Raw genomic sequence first — 19,939 nt, 5'->3', positions numbered from 1 at the left:
CTTTACACAGTCTTTAAAAATAATAAAAATACCCTAATTCAGTGAAGTGTTAAAAAATCGAGTCCCCCGTGTTTTTCTGTAGAAAAGAAGGTTAATATTTTAAATTATAGTTCACATTTTCGTTTGAAAACTAACCTACACAGGTGAAGGAATTTCCTTGGTTTCTAACTGCCTGTGTTTGTAGAAACGCTGCCTGATTCTACCGAGGGATGTCCTTCCACTCACCTGTGACCAGGTGGGCTGTTTCCACGAGAGCGTGTCCCCCAAATCATTCAGCGCCATGTAAACCCCAGTAACAAAAAATAGTTTTATATCAAATACAGTATGAAATTGTCATTTCACGTAAACACAGTGATTCTTGGGAAAGATCAGAGGCCAAAGTATCACCAAAAAGATGGCCGTAGAATTAATCCTTGCTTTAAAAAAAAATGTGTATAAGACAAACTAGCCTCCTGCCCCCGCACCAAGCCGCTGGGTCAGTGAATCGGTCACTTCTTTCGGAAGCAGCTCCACAGAACGCGTGTTCCTGCAGAAAGCACCGGACCAGAAACGTCGGAAACCAAAGGGGAGCGGCTGCGGCCGAGGCCGAAGGGGAGTCCCGGGAGCCCTTCTGCACCAGAGGTCTGTCGTCTGCAGCCCCGTCCGTCCGACTCCCCGAGGAAGCCGCGGTGCCGCGCTCTTCCTGCGCCCTGGGGCGCGCGCGCGGTCCCGGCGCCGAGGCCGCAGGGCGGACTCTTCCCGAACCTTCGTCTGGGGCCGCGGCGGCTTCGGGGTTCCGTGGGCGGTTCTGTGGGCGCCGGCCCCTCCCCACGCCGCGCCGGCCCGAGCAGAGGCCAGCTCCCAGGGCCGCAGGCGCGGTGGCCGCGGCGCTATCCCTGCAGGTCCGCGAGGGCGGCCGCGCAGCTCTCGCTGCAGCTGGACGAGGCGCTCAGCAGGGCGGACCCCGCGCTGGACTCTGCGGACAAGCAGGCGAGCGGCTGCCGCGCGTCCTGGCCCCGCCCCGGCCCCGCCCCCGGCCCCGCCTTCGCCGCAGCGCCTGGGCTGCTCAGCGGCCCGTACCTGGGCTGCTCAGGCACGCGGGGGCGCCGCGCTGGCCGAGGAGCGCGGACAGGTTGCGGGCCGGCAGCCAGCCCTCGCCGCCGGAGCTCACGTTCCGCACGAACCTGCAAGGGGCGCGGTCAGGGTGCGGTAGCGCGCGCGGGCTGCGGGGGGGCGCGCGGGCGGTCTTACCAGAGGCCCTCGTCGCCCTCCTGCACCAGCTCCACCTCGTCCCCGCTCCTCAGGACCAGCGCGTCGGGGCCCCCCTTCTCGTCCAGCCCCGTGACGGTGTACTTCCCGGGGACCTGGGGAGGGGACGGCAGGGCGCATGGCACACGTGGCACGCAGCTGCCGGTGCCCAGCGTCCAGCGTCCCGGGAAGGACGAGAGCCTTGCCATTCGCAGAGCTTCCGGTGGGACTATGGCCTTACATTGGGAAGGTCTCCTCGTCCAGGGAGACGCTCGGTCTCACGTGGCGACCACTAAACCTGACCAGCCTGTGCGATGCCCCTGGCTGCGCCCCAGTGCTCACACCACACCCAGCTCCTGCGGTCGCAGGGCCTTTGCACCTGCTGCACCTCTTACTGGGTCACGCCTCTGCCCTCAGGGCACACGCTCTGCCTTTTACTAGTCTTTCACCCCAGGAGAGGGGGGATTCTTGTCCACCTTGTCCCCCGTTTGCCTTCAGTGCCTGACACAGCAGGTGCTCAGCACACCTGTGGATGGAGCTGCTGCGCGACGCGGACTCTGAGAAGGGGAGGCCATTCTGCTGGACTGTGGGGCTGCGGCCTCACGGGCAGCGAGACACATGACTGGGAGCCCCTGAACTGTGCCGGGGTCACGCGCCACCAGGCTTGGGAGCAGGGAAAGCCAGGCCGGTGTCCGTTACCCTCACGGGAGCAGCTGCACCCTCTGGACACCCTGAGCAGCACCTCGCACCCTCCTGCTGCACCGCGAGCGGAATGCAACCAGCAGGCCTGCCCGCCCGCCCACCTGCCTCCCCGCCCGCCCGCCTCCCTGCCCGCCTCCCTGCCCGCCTGCCTAGGCTCCCCCACTGGCCCCGCAACGCCCTGGCCGGCTCTTCTCACCCTCAGGCCTCCTCGGGAAAGGCTGCCCTGGCCACCCGAGACTCTCCCTGCGCTCTCCTCCAGTTACCTGTGTCTACCCCTCCAGCTCTGGGGTGCTTTGCTCGCTGCGATAAACCAGGTGTGCACCAGGGCAGCACTGAGCGGGCAGCAAATAACTGTTGCTACCGTCCTGACTCTGATGACTTAATATATAAATAGTTTCCTCTGCTGCTCGTGCTAAAACAGGACTTTGTTTAGGAAGCAAATCCGTACCTCAGACAGTGCGATTCTCTGAAACAGACGGCGGTACACACGCAGCTTTAAGAAAGCTCCTCTGAGGGGCAGGTCAGAGGTGTGCACTGTCCGCCGTGAGGTGGTCTGGTGAGAACTACAGGAGGGCGGGCACACAGCCAAGGGGCCCTGGCACCTGAAGGTCCTCCCTAAGCCCTAGGAGGTGCGGCCCCCTGAGCTGCACTGCTGGCTCCCTGCCCCCGGGACCAGCAGTGCCGCGGACGAGGTGGGAGCCAAGGTTACCAGCTTCCTGAGGCCCGCTCTCCCTTCCTCCTCTGCGTCTGAGGAGTTGACCGGCTCCTCGGCGCTGGACCAGCCGTCGTTGTCCTCAGGAGCCTCTGGCGGGTTAGACGTTTTGCTCCAACCTAGAGAGGACCAGGCCCCAGTGAGGTCCCCCTCAAGGTCCAGGGCGGCCTATGCACATCCCCGCCACCCACACGTGTCGGCTGGGGGAGCCTGCCCTTCCCAGCAGTGCGTAAAGGCGGGCCGGACACCCGCAGGTTTCCGCTTCAACCGTGCAAGCTGCCCAGGGGACCTGGGCCACAGCACCTGCTTCCTCAGCCGGAAACAAACCCCAGCCTCCACCGGACAGCTGGTGACAACCGCCCGTCCTGTGTCGAGGCAAACGACGAGGGAAAGGCATTTTTAATCAACACCTGCAACTCTCAACACCCATCGGCCGGCCGGGAGAACAGCTCCTCACGATGCTGGGTGCTAGGAGCGCCCAGGCCAGGGAGGGGGCCGCCCTGTGCGGGTCACGGGCGGGGAAAGAAGCTTCCTCCGGGTTTTATAAACTACGTAAACATTCCTTCTACTGCCCTGTGTCCCCAAAGAGTAGCCGCTGCATCTCCCATTGGGGGAGAGTGCAAGTGCGTCGTGGAGAAATACAGCAAGTGTCACGAACGAAGCGAGAGGCCAGAGCCACACGCCTGCGGCTCTGGAGCCCAGCCGCGCTCCGCGTGAGGTGGCGTTTCGACAAGAGGGAGCAGATCCAGAACCAGTCCCCAGTCCCAGCTGGTGTGGCCAGAAGCACACCTTCTCCTGGGAGAGAGGGAGTGAGGGAACCACGTGGACAAGGGCAGAATGCATGCCTGTATGTCCCCCCACCCCTTGCAGTCAGGGTGCAGAGGGGCAGCTGTCCCAAGGCCGACACTTTGAAGGCTGGCAGTGACAAGCCTGTGTTAAAGCGGTGTCAGGGAGCTGCCTCTGTCTTCACAGAAAAGGGAGCTGGGACCCAGAGATCCCCCCCCAGCCCGCAGAGCACTGAGCCCCTGCTCCAGGCCAGGCCCGGCGCCCAGAGACCCTCTGGCCCCGCCTCTCCAGCCGGGCAGGGGTGGCGAGCACGACCCTTGGCCCCCGGGCGGCTGGCGTCCATGCCGGAAGCGGGAAGCGGGGACCGTGGGTTGCCAGCCATTAACCACGCTCGCCGCCTGCTTCGGCACGTCCGGAGCCGCCCAGGGCGGGAAGCTCAGACGGACGCCGGGTGGGGGTCACCAGGGGCCCCGGCGCCGGGCAGCTGGCCACAAATGTCCACCCTCAAGCCCAGCACCGATAGACACAGGGCTCCCGGCCAAATGGAAGCATGTGTCCGAAGGGGGACAGCGGAGGCAGAAGGACGACGCTGCTGCCTGGGCAGAGGGCAGCCCCTGGAAACGAGGTGTGTAAACCCTCACTGGAGAGCTTCGTGGACAGACGGCTCTGCCCTTCGGTCACACCCCGGCCACCCGCGGCCTCTGAGTGACCCTCTGCTAACAAGCGGGACGGTCCCTGTGTCAACACAGTGACACGGAATAAGCATGAGATACTGAGCCCGTGGCCCGCTCTTAATCCACGTAGGATGCTGGGGGCTTCGAGGAGGACATCAGGCCAAGGAACCGTGAATACGGTCACCTCTCGTTCCAGTAAAAGAGTCGCTGACACTGATACTGAAAAAACAAGGGGCCGATGCAACTCCAGGAAGCAAGCACTTGGCATTTTCAAGAGTGCCAGCCAGGACGGCCTGCAGCTCCCTGTCACCTGCTGTGGACTGAAGTGATTCCGATGGATGGGAGAAGGAGGGGGAAGGAAGGGAAGGAGGGGAGAGGAGCTGGAGGGGGAGGGGGAGGGGAGGGGAAGGGGAGGGGAGGGGGGAGGGGAGGGGAGGGGGAGGGGGAAGGAGTAGAGGGGGAAGGGAGAGGAGGAGGAGGGAGTAAGGGGGAGGGGGAGGGAGTAAGGGGGAGGGCAGGGGGAGGGGGAGGAGGAGGGAGGGAGGGGGGGCTGGCAGCTGGGCCTGAGCTCAAGGCCCTAACACTCATCTACCAGGACATGAGGTCACCTCACCTGTCTCACAGGTGAGCAGAGGAGCTCACAGAGGTGACACACTGGGCTCAAAGGAGTAGACTGCAGCCTCCCACACAAGGAGAGTCAGCAAAGCAGAGAGATGCCTCGGGCACCTCTGGGCCTTAAGCAGGAACACTAATGGCCAAGTCCAGCCCCTCCCCGGAGACGGAGACGGTGGTGGGGAGGTGATTCTACTCCCAAGTGCCTGGGGCTCCGTCTGCAGGGCTGGGTGCAGGCTGGGGTAGGGGTGGGTCTCTGGGCTCTCCAGCTGCCCATGGAAGAGCCCTGGGTCCCTGCAGCCTGGGTCCCTGCAGTGCGGACTGTGGACTGAGGCCCGAGGGGGGTCTGCGTCGGGACCTGGCCCGGCAGTACCATCACATGGTCTGGAAGCGCGGGATAGCTCACAGAGTGAAACCCTGTCTGCGAGCCTTAGACCCTCAACCTGGGCCGGGTGGAGATGGGGGGCTCTGGGTTTCCCTGGGGGGGGCTCTGCCCTCAGAATATGAGGGCAAGAGAGACAAAGGCCCAAGTTCCAATACGGAACCTCACCCCATCTGTCTGCGTCCCCAGAAGCATGGGGACAAACGGTGAGGAAGGATGGGCCTGGGACGTGGAGCCCCGCAGCCACTGAGTAAGACAGCCCAGCCCAGGCACCAGCCAGGTGTCAGCAGCTGCTACCTGGTGGCCCGTGGGCAGCTCTGCGCATTCTGGGCACACCTGGCCTGAGGCCTTGGACCGAGAAGCGTGACGTCACCACGGTACCTGTGGCCGGAGCGTCAGGCTTTGAACAAAACAGTGACTGTGCTCCTGGCTGGGAGGGACCTGTTTCACTGGGCAGCTCAGATGGCGAGACAGGGTCCCTAACCGGATGGGGAAATGGCGCCAGGCTAGTCCAGGAGGCGGAGCCACTCTACCTCGTAAACCAAAAGGCGTTGGGTCGCTCTTTACTTGGTGTCGCTTAGCTTTTTTGTCGGGACTGGTAGGAGAGGCTGCAAAAGGAGGAAGAGCAGAGACAGAACGGGAGAGACGGAGTGAGGAGCAAGCGGAGCACCAAGGGGGCAGGAGACACAGCGAGCTCATGCTGGGGTGAGACACACACGGCGGCAACAGGCTGCTTTCCAGTGACTCAGAAAGCAGCTTCTTGGGAACACGGCTCAGCTGGCGGAGGGATCCAGAGGTCCAGGGGGAGGCCCAGGAGAGCAGGAGGGGGAGACGGGTGGGTGATGGCCCTGCGTCGGCATCGTAGCTTTAGGTAAGCGGCCCCTTGGTTTGTTTTCTGAGCTCCACGTAGAGCATGCCCAGTACGCATGCTCGCCAAACCCAGCAAGGTATAAGGACCGGGATTTGTCCGTCTTTTTGTTTGTTTGTTTGAGGTCAACTTAAAAGTATTTTATAAATTGGGAAAAAAAGAAAAAACTCTCCAATATTTGGACCAATGAAAAGACCTCTAGACAAGACGGGCTTTCAGAATCGGGAAGGGAGTCCTCTAGCGACCCGCCTGGAACCTCAGGGCTGGCCTCCTGTGCTGTCTGGGCGTATTTCCCCCATATTCACTGCTCAGGAGTCCAGGCAAGCTCTTAGAGACCTCCATCGGGTGTTCTGAACCCGCCTGTGCACTAGAAACGCCCAGAGGGAAGCGGATGCCTCGCACTCTGGCAGGGGGAGCAATGCCCTCGGGGACCCCACGGGAAAAGGCAGGAAAGGGAGGAGCTGGACCAGAAAAGCAAAGGACAGTCCCAGCTCCTGGCAGGCGGGCCTCTGTCAGAAGAGCTCACCTCCACCTCTGCAAAGAAAAGGCCCTGAAAACAGAGCCCTGGCTGCACGAATGACAGACCCGCCAGCGTCAGGGAAAGAGCGACTCAGCGGCAGACGCGTGCCTGGTGACCCACGCGAGAGGCAGATGCCCCTCCCGAGACCGTCCACACGGATGAGCACGGCACGGATGGATGACAGACAGCCATGGGCGCGACCCGCCCAGAAGCCCGCCGGCCGGCTGGGGCCGGGCACCTTTACCTTTCTGACCTTTGAGGGCAGCAAAGCTCTGCAGGGTGAAGCGCTTTTTGGAAAGCGCAGAGCTTTCTGAAGTAGAGCTAGTGACCGCGTCATCTGCGGGGAAGAGAGGGCAGTGCAGAGGGCGCCGGGCGGCCCCAGAGGGCAGGCGGTCACGCCCGGGCCCCCTGCCCAGGCCCCTGTGCTCTGTGCAGGCGGCCGGGCCCCGCGCTCTCCGTGAACCTTCCCTGTGCCCACCGGGGGCTGTGAGGCCCTGACACGCCCGCCGCGGACCCCCGATGCAGCTCCCGGCACTTCCGGGCTTGGCCCCAACACTCACCTCTGCCCTTCTCGGGGGGCCTCGGCAGTGGCGCAGGGCCCACGTATCCCTCTAGGGTCAGCGGGTCCGTTTTTCTTTCTTCCAACTTTCTGACGTCTTTTGTGTTCCCTTTAGAGGGACTAAGGACATCAGACACATGGAAAAAGAAAGAGAATGTTGTTGCCTGGTTGGCGTTCAAAGGTCTGTGAGGAGGAGGGTGGAGACCTCCCTGAGCTTCTACCCAGGCCTTCGGGCTGCGTGTCTCCCGCCGCAGGGCCACGGCCATGGCCACTCATGTCCAGACTCTGGGCGGAGCCAAGTGAGAACAAAACCCACCTCCCTGACTATTAAGTAGGAGGCGGTTTTGTTGTTGTTTTCTTTCCCCTGGGGGGGCCCTTTCTCCTTTAAAGCTATTGTTCTGTGGTTTATTTATTTAGACCATTAATCATTATTAGAGCATCATTATTATTTCAACCATGAATAATCAGACGTGGCTTACATAAGAAACAGTAAACAAGTAAGTGAATGAATAAAATAACAAAGGAAAAATAAGGGCAGAAAAGGTACAATGAGGCCAGCGTGGAATGTGACCCTGCGTCTGTCTGCGAGCCATGGGCCTCGGCCTTGGCTCTGAGCCTCCCGTGCCCGGGGTCCCTGCCCACCTGGGACACTACCGTCACTGCAGTGCTGGCGCTGGACTGCTCTCTGGAACAGCCGCCCGCCGCGCACTGATCGTGATGGGAAATACCGCCCGGATGGAAAACGGTCAGAGATGCTGCGGACGGGCCTTTGGCTGGGGCTAGGGCTAGAGGCACACGCCTTGACGCTGACCTGCTGGGACTGACCCAGCAGCATGCGACCCCAGGGACGCTCTCCAGAGCGACCCCGATGACCAGGAGGCTCGGTGACAAGGCCGCGGAGACCCAGCGGCACGGGCTGGCTCCCACTGGTGACACCCCCGACGCGCGGCCGGGCCTCACCTGGTGCCGGCGGGCGCGGGCAGGGGCAGGCTGTGGGACTGCTCCAGGGCTCGGTGCTGGCTGGCCTCTGCGGGGACAAGAGCCCAGCGTGGCTCAGGAACGCGAGTCCAGCACCTTCCCCTCCAGGTGCTACCGCGGTGCCCCAGATGGCTAAGGATCCCGAGGAGGCTTTGCGGGACATAAACGGGCCCCCGGGGGACAGCCCAGAGGCCGCGCCCTCACCTCTGCATGCCTGCAGCTGGCTCGTCAGCACCTTCCGGATCTCGCTCACCCAGGCGGCCTTGATTTCAGGAGTTGGTGCCTGTGCCGCCAAAGCAGACCGGAAGGTGAGTGCGTGTGTTCCCGAGGGACGCGTCAGGGTCTCACTCTGCAGGCGCCCGGGCCCCTCAGGATCGGGGCTGACGGCGCCACGCTCGCGATGCGGGGCGGCATCCCCGCGGGCGCCGGTGCACGGACCCCACGCCAGCACCCTGCACGGTCTCTGACTCTGACTCAGTGGGAGCCCCTGCAACGTGGCCTGCCCCGAGAGTGTTTCTCTGGGATGCGGCCCTGACGTCTCCCTAGCTGACAAGGACGACGGGCGTCTGACATCCCGCAAGTGGACCAGAAGCTGGACCAGCGCGGCCGGGCTGCTGCCCCACCTCCACTCTGCCTGGGGCCCGAGGGCAGTGCAGGCGGGCGGCTGGGCCCTGAGGACCCTGGGCTTGTGCAAAGCCGGGGCGCCGGCCGAGCCCCTGGCCGCTCCCGCTGTAGCTCTGTGGGGCCCTCGGCCGGCCGCGCTAGCCTGGGTGTTGTGAGCTGTGAAGAGTGCAGGTCACCGGGGCCTCCACGCTGCGGTGCTGCGACACCCCCAGGGCCCCCAGGCCCAGACCGCCAAGGGCGTCAGAACGGTCAAGGGCAACTGGCGAGGCACCTCCCAGTGCCGGATCGCCGTCTCTCCCGGGCTCATGGGCGAACTTACACTCCACCACCTCCCGCCATCACCGGCGAGCGAGGAGGACACGCTCCCTGCAGGCGCCTGGTTGTGCGCGGCAGCGAGGATGCCTGGCCCAGGCGGGCCGGGACCCCCCGCCGTCCGGGGACCAGGAGCCCACTTCCTGGCAGGGCACCTGGGGCACCCCTGCCCCGCGGCGTCCCTGTGCCTTGTCCCGGGCTCAGCTTAGTGACTGACGGCCCAGGGCAGCCCCAAACGAATGGCGGGGCCCTGGCCTCCGGGGAATAGAGCTTTCCGAAGATTCCAGACAGCAGCTCTCAGCAGAAGACGCTCACCGGCGGTCCTGACGGAGCTGGGCAGAGCCCGCAGCCTGGCCCGAGAGCGCGGGGCCTACCTGGACGATGTACACCTCCTCTCTGGCGTTGTACCAGATCTCGAATTTCTTCACGTCCCCTTTCACGTTCTCCGTTATGCCGACGGCCGTCATCTGTGAGGGCGGGGCGGGCGGTAGGCGTCCGGGCAAGGGCACCCCCCGCTCCAGAAGGTGGGCGTCGCGGCCCAGCGGGGGCCCCAGGGTCTCCGCGGGGCGGCCTCACTCACGTTCAGGGACTGCTTGAAGCTGTAGGACGGGGCCTTCTCGTAGCCCTCGCCGTTCTCCTCCCGCTTCTTACAGAAGAGCACGGCCTTCTCATGCAGGAACAGGTGGCGCTGCATGGGCTTGAACCTGGCCAGGTCCTTCACCTTGGTGTGGCCCTTCTTGTGGTCCGTCCAGACGCTGAAGGAGCCCTGCATCAGCAGCTTCCCCAGGTCGCTCAGGTTCCCCTAAAGGCGGCGGCGTGGGGTGCAGTTAGCGCCCAGAGCACGTGCGGCCGAGGAGCCCGTCTGGGAGGCCGGGCTGCACCCCGCGGGGTCCAACGGCCCGACACCCGGGAGAGGCAAGTCTGTGGTGTGCTGGAAAGGTCGGGGGTCACAGGGGGTCTGCGGGGATGAACAGGGGAGCCCAGGGGTGTCTAGGGCAGTGGGCTGCTCTGTGTGACGCTACCGTGCGGGACACAGGTCATCGGTTTGTCCAAACCCCCAGAGTGACCCTGCCGTGGGCCGTGGACTCTGGGCGACACGCCAGTGGAGGCCGTCGGCTGTGACAAACGCCCGACTCCACGGGGCGGGCCGGACGGGGGTGGCTGGGTGGGAAACCCCTGCGCGTTCCCCTCAGTTTTGCTGTGAACCCGCTACTGCTCCAGAAAGAAAGTCTATTAATGAAAAAACAGAGGCGAGTGCTGAGCGGATTTACAGAGAGGACAGGAACCGTGCGCGGCCTACGCGGGCGCAGAGGGCCAGGAGGCGGGGTCTCAAGGTCGGGCCCACACGGGCGTCACCGAGAACAAAACGGGTTCAGGGAAAGACCGGGAGGGAGGCGTTTTCGGAGCCGCCTCTGCGCTGAGGTGCAGCCACGGGGTGAAGCGCCCTGGCTGCCGCACAGGCTGGTGAGCCGCGTGCAGGGCGGCCGCGGCCCAGCCAGAACCGGGTCCGACGGCGCGAGTAGGGCCCGCGCAGGCACCGGCACGGCCCGAGGCCCCGCCGCCGGCTCGTGGGCTCCCCCTGCAGGACAGGGTCGGGGCCTCACCTCATAGCCCGTGATGGCGATCAGGTGCATGGAGTCGTTCACAGCCTTGAGGATGCCCAGGATGGAGCTCAGGGCCTCCTGCAGGTCCTCGGCCCCCTCGCAGCTCTTGCTGTATTTCAGCATCTCCTGGGGAGGTTCCACGCCCGTCTGGACACTGAACCCCGCCACTCCACCGAGAGCGGCTGGGATGCCCGTGCTCTGCCCCACAGGTGAAGGCCCTGGGCAGCCCCGGGCACCGACCTTCGGGACCCGTGTGCGGCTCCCTGAGCAGTCGTCGCCGGTGGGGACAACACCCCACACGCACTCAGACACTCACGCCCTCCCCCCGCCGGGGGGCCCGCCCGAGCCCCTGGCCCCAGAGCGCCTCAGGAAGCCACCTTCCCGGCCGCTGCGGGCCTACACCCCAGCCCTCGCAGCTGCAGATCGGGCTTGTCCCTGAGCTGGGCAAGGGCAGGCCCCTCGCAGCGCCTGGCCTGGGCAAGCACCCAGTCCCACCCCCGCTGCAGCTCCCGTCTCCCCGCCTCTAAGCCATTACTCCTTCCGTCCAGATCTGAACCCTGAAAGAACATCTGTTACAGCTCTTCACACCCATTCTCAGGTCTCAGGGATCTGCTCTGCTGGGCCCCCAAGACAGCAGGACACAGGCAGCCTCGCATGTGCCCTGTGGGGCAGGGTCTGCCCGCCTGTTGCCCCCTGTGTCCCTGACGCCCGACAATGGGCAGCGCACAACAGGCCCTCCACAAAGGCGTGTGAAGAGCCAGGGCCTCGCAGAGACGGGAAGAAGGTGCCCAGAGACCACGGGGTTCAGGGACGGGTCGGGGCGGCCGCCATTAAATGGTGTGCGGCTGGCGGGGGGGCCAGGCGGGGAGGGGGCTCTGGGGGACGCCCGGCCAGGTGTGGCCGCCCGGCCTCTCTCACCTTGAGCAGCAGCTGGTACTTGGTGATCCTCTGGACTGGCTTCAGCAGGTAGGAGTCGAGGCTCAGCTTGTGGTCCAGCTTCTTCTGGCATTCCTGCAACCACCAGAACCTCTGCCTTAGACGGCTGACGCTCTTCCTTGTCTGAGAGTCAAGCAGTAAAGGAACGTCCCTGCTCAAGAGAGCCAGGAGACACACCTGGAAGAACGGGCAGTCGGAGCACTGTCTCCACAGGCTCTCGGAGCGCGGCTTGTTCTGGCAGTACTTCTCGTAGACCTGGAACTGCTCCATCTGCAGCGGGACAGGGGCCGAGTCGCAGGGCGCCTCTGGCTCACGGGGACCTCAGCGCCCGGAGGTGGGCTGACCCCGCTGCTGAGTCACGCCCCTCCGCGCCAGGACGCACGGCACCTCCGGGACCAGCCTGGCCTCCCCCCGAATCCGGGTCACGCCTCCATCTCAGACGCCACGGCTGTCATTGGCGGGCAGCCAGGTAACAGCCCCCCAGAAGTTCAGTTCTCAGGGCTGCCCTAGTCTGGGTACTTCTTTTATAAAAGATTAGGTCCATACGGCTGGCTTTGGCCTCAGAGATAACAGACTGAAAAGAAATGCAGGACCAGCACCGACTCTGTAAAGAGACCCCCCAGGGCTCAGCTACACAGTGGTGCTCACGCTTGCGTGCGCATCCGACGGCCAGCGGGCTGGGGAAAGCAGTGGCTGCCGCCTCCACCCGCGCTCCGGGTTCCGCAGGCCAGGGGCGGCCTGAGAGCCTGCACCGCTCACGGGTCCCCCGAGCCACGGCGCGGTGCTCCCCCAGCTCCGATTCTCAGAGAGCACAGGGAGGCGCTCCCCGGGGCCAGGCCGAGCGGGGCACAAACATGGCCCCTTCTTTCCTCCCTCTGCTCCTCGATGCCAATTCCTGACAGGGAGCCTCGGCCTCCGGCTTGCGTTGTGAAGGAGACCTTTTCACTACTGGGAGGAAGGAAGTGCGCCCCCTGCTGCTGAGTCAGCAGTTCACCGGGATCCATGCAGCAGGGTCGGGGGAGACAGCATCCCGCATCCCGCATCCCCTCCCGCTCCCAGAGCCTCGCCACAAACCCCCACGCTAGCGATCGTCCCGCCGGATGGAGGGCGCGTCTACAGCTTCAGAGCACGAGTGACGTGCAGGGTCAGCTGGTGAGCGCGGGAGTCCTGATCGGCAAGGCCAGCACGAAACCAACCCCAGCAGGAAGGAGCGTCAGCTACCCGTACGCTTGCAAATCCAAACTTAGACGCTGTGTCATCCTGGCATCTCTCAAAGCTGATGCTTTATAGTCTCTCTTTTTTTTGGGCTAATTTGGCTTCAGACAAAACTGTATTCTTCTGGCCCTACCACAAAGCGTCTCAGCTAAACTGGAAACATTCGTCCTTGTGATTCCGGTTGGTTAGACGGGGACTGTGACAGAACTTAAAGCCATATGACCGCGAGGAGTAACTGTAAGAGTTAAGGCATGGCGAAGTATGCATTTGAGAGTCACCTACCCTTTCTAGAAAGCACCTTCCAACCAGCTCTGGGCAGTCTATGTAGTTCTCCAGCTCCCTCAGGAATATTCTAGACAAAGAAAGTTTGCAATAGGTCACATGAACAACACCAGCACAAGACGGCATCCGTCACAAGCCATCAGACGTCATTTTCCGGACAGCACTCATCCTGACTCTGGACGGCCGCGGGGGCTGTGGGAGCAAGGACGCGCCACCTGATTTCGAGACCTGGGGTCCCGACTGCATCAGACTCTCAGGTTCATGCAGCCGTGGCCCCGTGGGGATGCTGTGTTTCTGGTGTTGCGCTCACACAGAAGTTGGGAGACGCTCCATCAGCACAAACATGGATGAAGAGTCCACAGCAGCAGACGGGAGCATCTCGAGGCCCTCACAGCCCGTGTGCTCCGCGGGTTTTCTGCAGACGTCAGGGATCTTGGCTCTGCCCCCGGGACCCTCCTCCACGAAGCACTGCCCCTGAGCCTGCGGGCTGAGTTTTCCTCTAGGTTCCTGACTCGCATCTGTCCACTGGGTAAATCCCTCCAGGGCCCCAGAACCGAGGACGGGCCGAGACCCTAGGCCGGGGCGAGGATGCAGAGGGAGCAGGGGGACCAGGCCACCTGCTCACTCTAATCCCCAAGGGAAGCCTCCGGCTGCGGCTCAGGTGAGACCTGACACCTCCGTTATAAGCGGCAGGTGACAGAGGCTGACGACAGAGGGTGAAAGTGAGTGGCCAGACAGAAGCCCCAGTGTCTCCTGGAGTCCAGCGGAGGGGAGGGCCGGGCAGCACAGGAGGGGCTCGTGCACAGCGGCCTTTCCTCAGGACCACAGGCTCGTGCTGCCAACCTGCTTCTCTCTGCTAGACGGCTGCCCACCACGGATCTTCCCCGAGAGCCCCCGAGACTGCTGAGGGTGAGCGGGCCCAGGAGGACCATGCACCCTTTCCCCACAGCCACAGAGAGGCCACGGGTGCTCCCACGAGGGGAGGGCGGGCAGGAAGGAACTTGTGGTGTTGCCCTCCTTTCGAGACGGGCTGGGCGAGGGGCGTCACCAAGGGGTGTGGCTTCGGTGTCACCCAGAAGGGCCGAGTGCGCGCACCTGGGGGGCCAGCTCCCGCTTCCTCCCTCTGTGGGCGGCCCTTGTAACTCACCGCCGCCCAGGGAGCTACCCTGGGCACGCCCTACCAAACCCGCTGCCCGTCCGCTTATCCCTCTTGAGAGGGAGGGAGGAACCTTCTCCCCCAGCAAAGCATAACCTGAGGCCCGTGGGCGACCTGAGGGAGGGCCTGACCTGTTATGAAAGTGGTAAATTTCTTCCATGTTTCCAAACAGAACATCCTTCTTGTTTTGAAGTCCCGTCGAGATGAGGTGTGTCATTAAAGGGTTGTCCATCTCAGCAGCGTAGCCCTGCGGAGCGGGGAGGGGTCAGCGGGGAAGCCCAGGCCCAACAGCCCCGCATAAGCCTGGTCTCCACGTGGCCGCCAAGCGGGGAAGTGACACTGTCTCAGGCTTCAGAAATCGAATCCACCTCAAATTCATTCACTGACCATCTAAGGTGATTCTCCGGACCAGCACCAGAAAGACGAGTGAATTAGAAGCGGCACCAATTATGTTTTTTGGGAGGGAGGGTGGTTCCATCCTCCTCCCTTTGAACCTTTGTAAATTCAGTAAATTCAGGCGCACCTTCCATGAAGAGGACAAGTCCTGTGGGTGCGTCATCTCTGTGTCCGCACCCGTGACCACTGCCCACACCGCACGATAGAACAGTCCCGCACCCAGAAGCCCTTCTGCCGCCCCCAGGCCACAGCCCCCCACCCAGGGAGGGCCAGGCACGGCTGCCCTCCGGCCGCAAACAGGCCCAGTGCTAGTACACCTGCAGCCAGCGCCCCGTCCCGGGACGGGCAGGCGAGCGGCCTCCAGCCCTGGGCTGTCGGCAGAGCCGTGTAGTGGCCACGAGACCACACGGCGCGCCGGCGCCGGCGCCTCACCTCCAGGATGCACAGCAGCTCCTCCACGTAGACCCGCTCCGTGTCCAGAAGCTCGTTCATCACGTGCCTGTGGATGGGCGACGGCCTTCATGCAGGGGCAGCTTCCCAACCGTCCCCTGAGGCGCCCTGGGCTCCCAGCGCCCGAGGCCCCGCCGGCCGCCCGCAGGCAGCGGCTCTGCAGCGACCCCCTGGGGATCGTCTACGTGCCGTCAGGTTAGGGCTCCCGGGAGGGCCTGGCTTGCAAACCGGCCACTCAGACCTCGCCTTACGGACCAGGACCACCTTCTAACTGCCTGTGACCAAGCTTCCTGTTTTCACGCACAGAAAACGGAGCCAAGGGTGGGGATCGTGGAGCAGGCGGCAGCCGGCACGTCAGCTGGCCCTGGCGCCGTTCAAAGTGCCCGTGCTCCGCACAGGGTGGGACAGGTCGCGGGAGAGGAAGGCTCGGGTTCCCTCCCCACCGCGGGCGGGAGGGCGGCGTGAGCTCGGCGGGGAGGACATCCCTGTGGGAGGCTGGGCAGTGTGGGGTCTGAGCAGGGTTTCAGAGTGGGCGCAGGAGGGCGCCGAGTGCAGGCTGCCTTCGTGGAGCTATGGACGATCCAGCTCGGCTGGCAGGCAGGGGCCCTGCGGGAGAGCGACCGCCAGCCTGGGAAGCACGTGGGCAGTGCCTTCCTGCCCAGCCCAGAGTTTGGAGCCCAGCAGTGCGTCCGTTCAGGGACAGACACTCTCCCGGCATCTGGGTGGGGCTGGAGCATGCGGGGCGCCCAGGGCGGGTGTGGGGCGAGCAGAGCCTCCGCAGGGTTGCGGTGGGGAGAGACCAAGAAAGAGAAGTGACGCCCGGCACCAGCACGTGGAGCGGAGGGTCGGAAAGGCTCGTGGGCGGCAGGAGGGGCCCGTCCCGAGGAGACAGGGCCGGCGGGGGTGGGTCCGAGGCTGGCCCTGCGAGAGTGGCCTGGGGCTGCATCCACTAGCCGGGTGCCCTGGGCCCAGGGAGGGACAACACGGGCCTCTGGTCCCACCGCCTCTGGCTCCTTTACGTACAGACCCTCCCCAGGGACTGAGCTCCGGTGGGTCAGGCTTGTCCTCAGACCTGCTAGGGGGAAAGGCAGGCCACTCACCTCCGCAGGACGGCCAGGCTCTCCTCGTCCCCGGTGGAGCGGCCGCGGCCCTGCCGGCCCTCGCTCACTTCACTCTGGGGAGAAAGGGGGGCCCACATCGCGCTTTCAGAGACGAGAAGGTGCAGCCGGACGCCCTGCTTCCATAACCCAACCTCCTGCCGGTCGAGGCCCCGCAGGCAGGATGGGGCGGCCCGGAGGGAGGGATGGGGCGGGAGCAGAGGATGCCCCCCAGGTGCGCTGGCCTGTGTGCACGGAGGAGCGCCAGGGGGGCCGGGGGCAGGGAGGGGACCGGGCGGCGGGGACGGGCACTCACCCTGGCCCTCCTGTAGGGCCCCCTCCGGAGCACGCTGCCCTCAGAACTGTGGATCTCAGAGCCTCTCCGGATGCCTGGGTTGGAAAGAAGTGGACAGGAGTGGGACCTCGCACCCTACTGCCTGGAGGTGAAAAGCTTATCCAGGACCGTCGGTGTGCTCTTGAGTGTGTCTTTTTAACTTTTGGAGGAAAAGCTGCGAGCAGCCCAAAGCAGGGTGGGGAAAGCACAGTCAGGTACAGAGCAAGGAAACGGGGCTCCGGGCGCGTGGGGCGCCCACCGTCCACCACTTCCCAGTGCGGCCCGGCTCCCAGGTGACGGGGGAGAACTCGGCGCCTGGAGGCCTCCGAATGGGCCCTGCGCGCCCCGACAGTCAGGCGGTCCCCGTCCAGCCACAGCAACGGGGAGTGGCACGGATGTGAGCACAGGAATGAGCAGGCCGAGGGCCGATGACACTTTATCATTTACGCAATGGGCTGGGGGGAAGGAGGGCCTTGCCCAGGGGGAGGGGCGACCGCCCGTACCCGGGGAGGGGCAGGGCGATTTCGCGGGCGCCTCTGGCCGGGGGGCCACCGGCTGCACGGGCCGCGTCTGCTTGGCGGCCAGCTTCTTGAGGCTCGCCTGTCTCCGGTGAAACATCTCCTCCACACTCTCCTGCTTCCGGAAGACCTTCTGCACGTGCTCCTGCAGGGAAGGGGGTGACGGGCTCATCAGGACACCTCCCGAGAGCTGCCGCGACGCACGTGGCCCCCGCGCTGCCCTTGGCAGGCGGGGGGCACCGAGGGGGGAGGGGCCCCGGGCCTGGAGCCCGGTGAGCGGCCGGCGGTGTGGCGCAGACAGCGGCCGAGTGAGGGGTCCGGTTTCGTCTCACTGTCAGCACCGAGCAAGGGCCCTCCCCGCAGGCGGGGACCCCGTAGGGGCGTGGGGGGCCCGGGAGCGACGTCCGGCCCGAAAGGCACCCGCTGCCCTCCGCCCCCCGATCGCCCGGTGTCTCTGGGCATCGTCAGAGTAACCCGTCGTCGAACAGGTGAGAGGCTGTCTCCTCACCAGCAGGTCTCGGGTGAGGATGGGTTCGTAGTCCTGGTAGATTTTACTGAGCTCCTGGATCTTGTTTTCCGCACGCGTCTCCAGAAACTTCTCGACCTCCTGCAGGGCCGCCTCGGCGCCGTCCTGGGCCTGGCACTTGTCCACCGGCTGCGAGGCCAGCAGGTAGATGCCCTCGTCACACCACTTCATGGACTGGAGGGAGACAAGGCACCTTGGAAGCTGTCCTGGCGTCTCCCGTGGCCCGCTGACCGCTGTGCTTTGGGACCACCTGCAGGACGTAGCGTCCCTGTCCTGCCCCTACGTCCAGAGGGCTCCCCTGGGGGACGCAGGCCTGAAACCAAGTGGATCGCCCGGGACGGGACGCACCCACGCTGAGGACCAAGTGCAGGGAACTGGCTGGACAGTCAGCCTCTGGGTTTCTTAAAGAAATGGCCAGTTGTGGCAGGCGAGTCCTATAAACGCTTCCGTGTCGGGATGGGACCTTCCGGGCCACAGGAAAGGGCCGTTTTTCACCGGTGCCTGGGGCCCAGCCCACAGCAGGAGCGTCCCCGCGGGGCCGCGGGGCGTGGGGTGTGTGCGCCGGGCTGGGGGGCCTACCGCCTCGAGGAGGCCGTGCAGATCCAGCGCCCTGCCCAGCAGCCCTCTCCTCCGCCCGACGTCAGCTGCAAACTGGTCACACAGCTGGCGGAGCTCGTGGCACTTGGGGCGGATGGAGTCCACGGCGTAGTGCTTCAGCTCGATGAGCCGCTCACCCTCCAGGGCCAGGGTGCGGGCCCGCTGCGTGACCGCCTGCGGAGCCGCCAGAGACCGGCTCAGCCTGGTTCTTGGGGCAAAGGGGCACCACTTCCTGCCAGGGGTCGGCAGGGGTGGGCGTGGGGGTCAGCGGGGGTGGGACGGGGGTCAGCGAGGTGGGACGGGGGTCAGTGGGCTGGGATGAGGGTCAGCGGGGGTGGGACGGGGGTCAGTGGGCTGGGACGGGGGTCAGCGAGGTGGGACGGGGGTCAGTGGGCTGGGACGGGGGTCAGCGGGGGTGGGACGGGGGTCAGTGAGGTGGGACGGGGGTCAGTGGGCTGGGACGGGGGTCAGCGAGGTGGGACGGGGGTCAGTGGGCTGGGACGGGGGTCAGTGAGGGTGGGACGGGGCTCAGTGGGCTGGGACGGGGGTCAGCGGGGGTGGGACGGGGGTCAGTGGGGTGGGACGGGGGTCAGTGGGGTGGGACGGGGGTCAGTGAGGTGGGATGGGGGTCAGCGGGGGTGGGACGGGGGTCAGCGAGGTGGGACGGGGGTCAGTGGGCTGGGATGAGGGTCAGCGGGGGTGGGACGGGGGTCAGTGGGCTGGGACGGGGGTCAGTGGGCTGGGACGGGGGTCAGCGAGGTGGGACGGGGGTCAGTGGGCTGGGACGGGGGTCAGCGGGGGTGGGACGGGGGTCAGTGAGGTGGGACGGGGGTCAGTGGGCTGGGACGGGGGTCAGCGAGGTGGGACGGGGGTCAGTGGGCTGGGACGGGGGTCAGTGAGGGTGGGACGGGGCTCAGTGGGCTGGGACGGGGGTCAGCGGGGGTGGGACGGGGGTCAGTGGGGTGGGACGGGGGTCAGTGGGGTGGGACGGGGGTCAGTGAGGTGGGATGGGGGTCAGTGAGGGTGGGACGGGGGTCAGTGGTGGTGGGATGGGGGTCACTGAGGGTGAGATGGGGGTCAGTGGGGGTGAGTGGGCCAGGTAGCCGCCCCTCCCCCTGCCCACGGGGCTCAGGGCAGGGACGGGGGCCTCTGCGGGGACGGTGACACTGAGCACAGCGTCCCCAGGCCGCCACGCGCCTGCCGCCCACGTCCCTTCTTACACTGGACTTCTCCTCAAAGCTGGCGAGGTCCTTCAGGAGGTGCTGCACATGCGCCAGGCTGTTCCCCACGTCGGTGAAGGTCGTGATCTTCTGGGCCAACACGTCCAAGGCGGCTTTGACCTGCGACGGAGTGGGGGTGAGAGACCAGGCAGGGAGAGCAGTGAGAAGAAGGAGAGAAGAAGGGGGGTATATGCCGCAGAAACGGGGCGCGCAGGGAGGGGCGGGGCCCGGAGCCCTCTCAGAAGCAGAGCCGGAGGGAAATTTCCTCGATTTGAGAAGCAGCCTCTACGGCGACCCCACTGCCGACGCCACAGGCGCAACGACGGCGAGACGCCTTCCCCGTGAGACTGGGGGCAGGGCAGGGACGCCCGCCCTCACTACCGTTACGCGAGCGGTGGAAGCTCTCTCCGGGCAACGGGGCAAACAATTTAAAAAATAAACAAATAAAGACATACAGATCAAACAGGAAGAAATCAAGCCATTTCTGTTTGCACATGACCTGATCGTCTATGTGGAGAAACCCCGAAACTCTACCAAACGACTCCCAGATTGAGTTCAGCAAGGTTTCAGGAGACGAGATAAATATACAAAAACCCAGCTGTACTTCCATAGATAGCAATGAGCACGTGGACGCCGAAATTAAAAATACAAC

The 19,939-nt window shown here is 64.7% G+C and overlaps 1 protein-coding gene across 6 annotated transcripts in view; it reads right to left on the bottom strand.

Annotated features, from left to right (window-relative positions):
* Positions 1-293: 293 nt before the first annotated feature.
* MCF2L (MCF.2 cell line derived transforming sequence like) overlaps positions 294-19,939 on the bottom strand; it is a 76,014-nt gene continuing 56,368 nt past the window's right edge. For 2 of the 6 annotated variants that reach the window (XM_060129429.1, XM_060129430.1), the window contains 22 exons: positions 19,288-19,407; positions 18,050-18,241; positions 17,453-17,644; positions 16,930-17,089; positions 16,409-16,482; positions 16,096-16,169; positions 14,978-15,044; positions 14,281-14,396; positions 12,994-13,063; positions 11,674-11,766; positions 11,479-11,571; positions 10,561-10,686; positions 9,537-9,758; positions 9,331-9,423; positions 8,225-8,303; positions 8,003-8,069; positions 7,044-7,162; positions 6,728-6,820; positions 5,629-5,703; positions 2,639-2,760; positions 1,060-1,163; positions 294-955 (listed from right to left, as the gene is read on the bottom strand). In XM_060129429.1, the coding sequence (XP_059985412.1) occupies positions 445-955; positions 1,060-1,163; positions 2,639-2,760; positions 5,629-5,703; positions 6,728-6,820; positions 7,044-7,162; positions 8,003-8,069; positions 8,225-8,303; positions 9,331-9,423; positions 9,537-9,758; positions 10,561-10,686; positions 11,479-11,571; positions 11,674-11,766; positions 12,994-13,063; positions 14,281-14,396; positions 14,978-15,044; positions 16,096-16,169; positions 16,409-16,482; positions 16,930-17,089; positions 17,453-17,644; positions 18,050-18,241; positions 19,288-19,407 (2,862 nt within the window). In that variant the 3' untranslated portion in view covers positions 294-444. Of the gene's footprint in view, positions 956-1,059; positions 1,164-1,230; positions 1,344-2,638; positions 2,761-5,628; positions 5,704-6,727; positions 6,821-7,043; positions 7,163-8,002; positions 8,070-8,224; positions 8,304-9,330; positions 9,424-9,536; positions 9,759-10,560; positions 10,687-11,478; positions 11,572-11,673; positions 11,767-12,993; positions 13,064-14,280; positions 14,397-14,977; positions 15,045-16,095; positions 16,170-16,408; positions 16,483-16,929; positions 17,090-17,452; positions 17,645-18,049; positions 18,242-19,287; positions 19,408-19,939 lie in introns of all 6 variants that reach the window. The other 4 variants (XM_060129434.1, XM_060129431.1, XM_060129435.1 and 1 more) reach the window with 4 other exon arrangements.

Source organism: Lagenorhynchus albirostris, chromosome 18, assembly GCF_949774975.1.
Source record: "Lagenorhynchus albirostris chromosome 18, mLagAlb1.1, whole genome shotgun sequence".
NCBI classification, from domain to species: domain Eukaryota; kingdom Metazoa; phylum Chordata; class Mammalia; order Artiodactyla; family Delphinidae; genus Lagenorhynchus; species Lagenorhynchus albirostris.
This window is presented reverse-complemented; position numbering and strand designations above follow the sequence as displayed.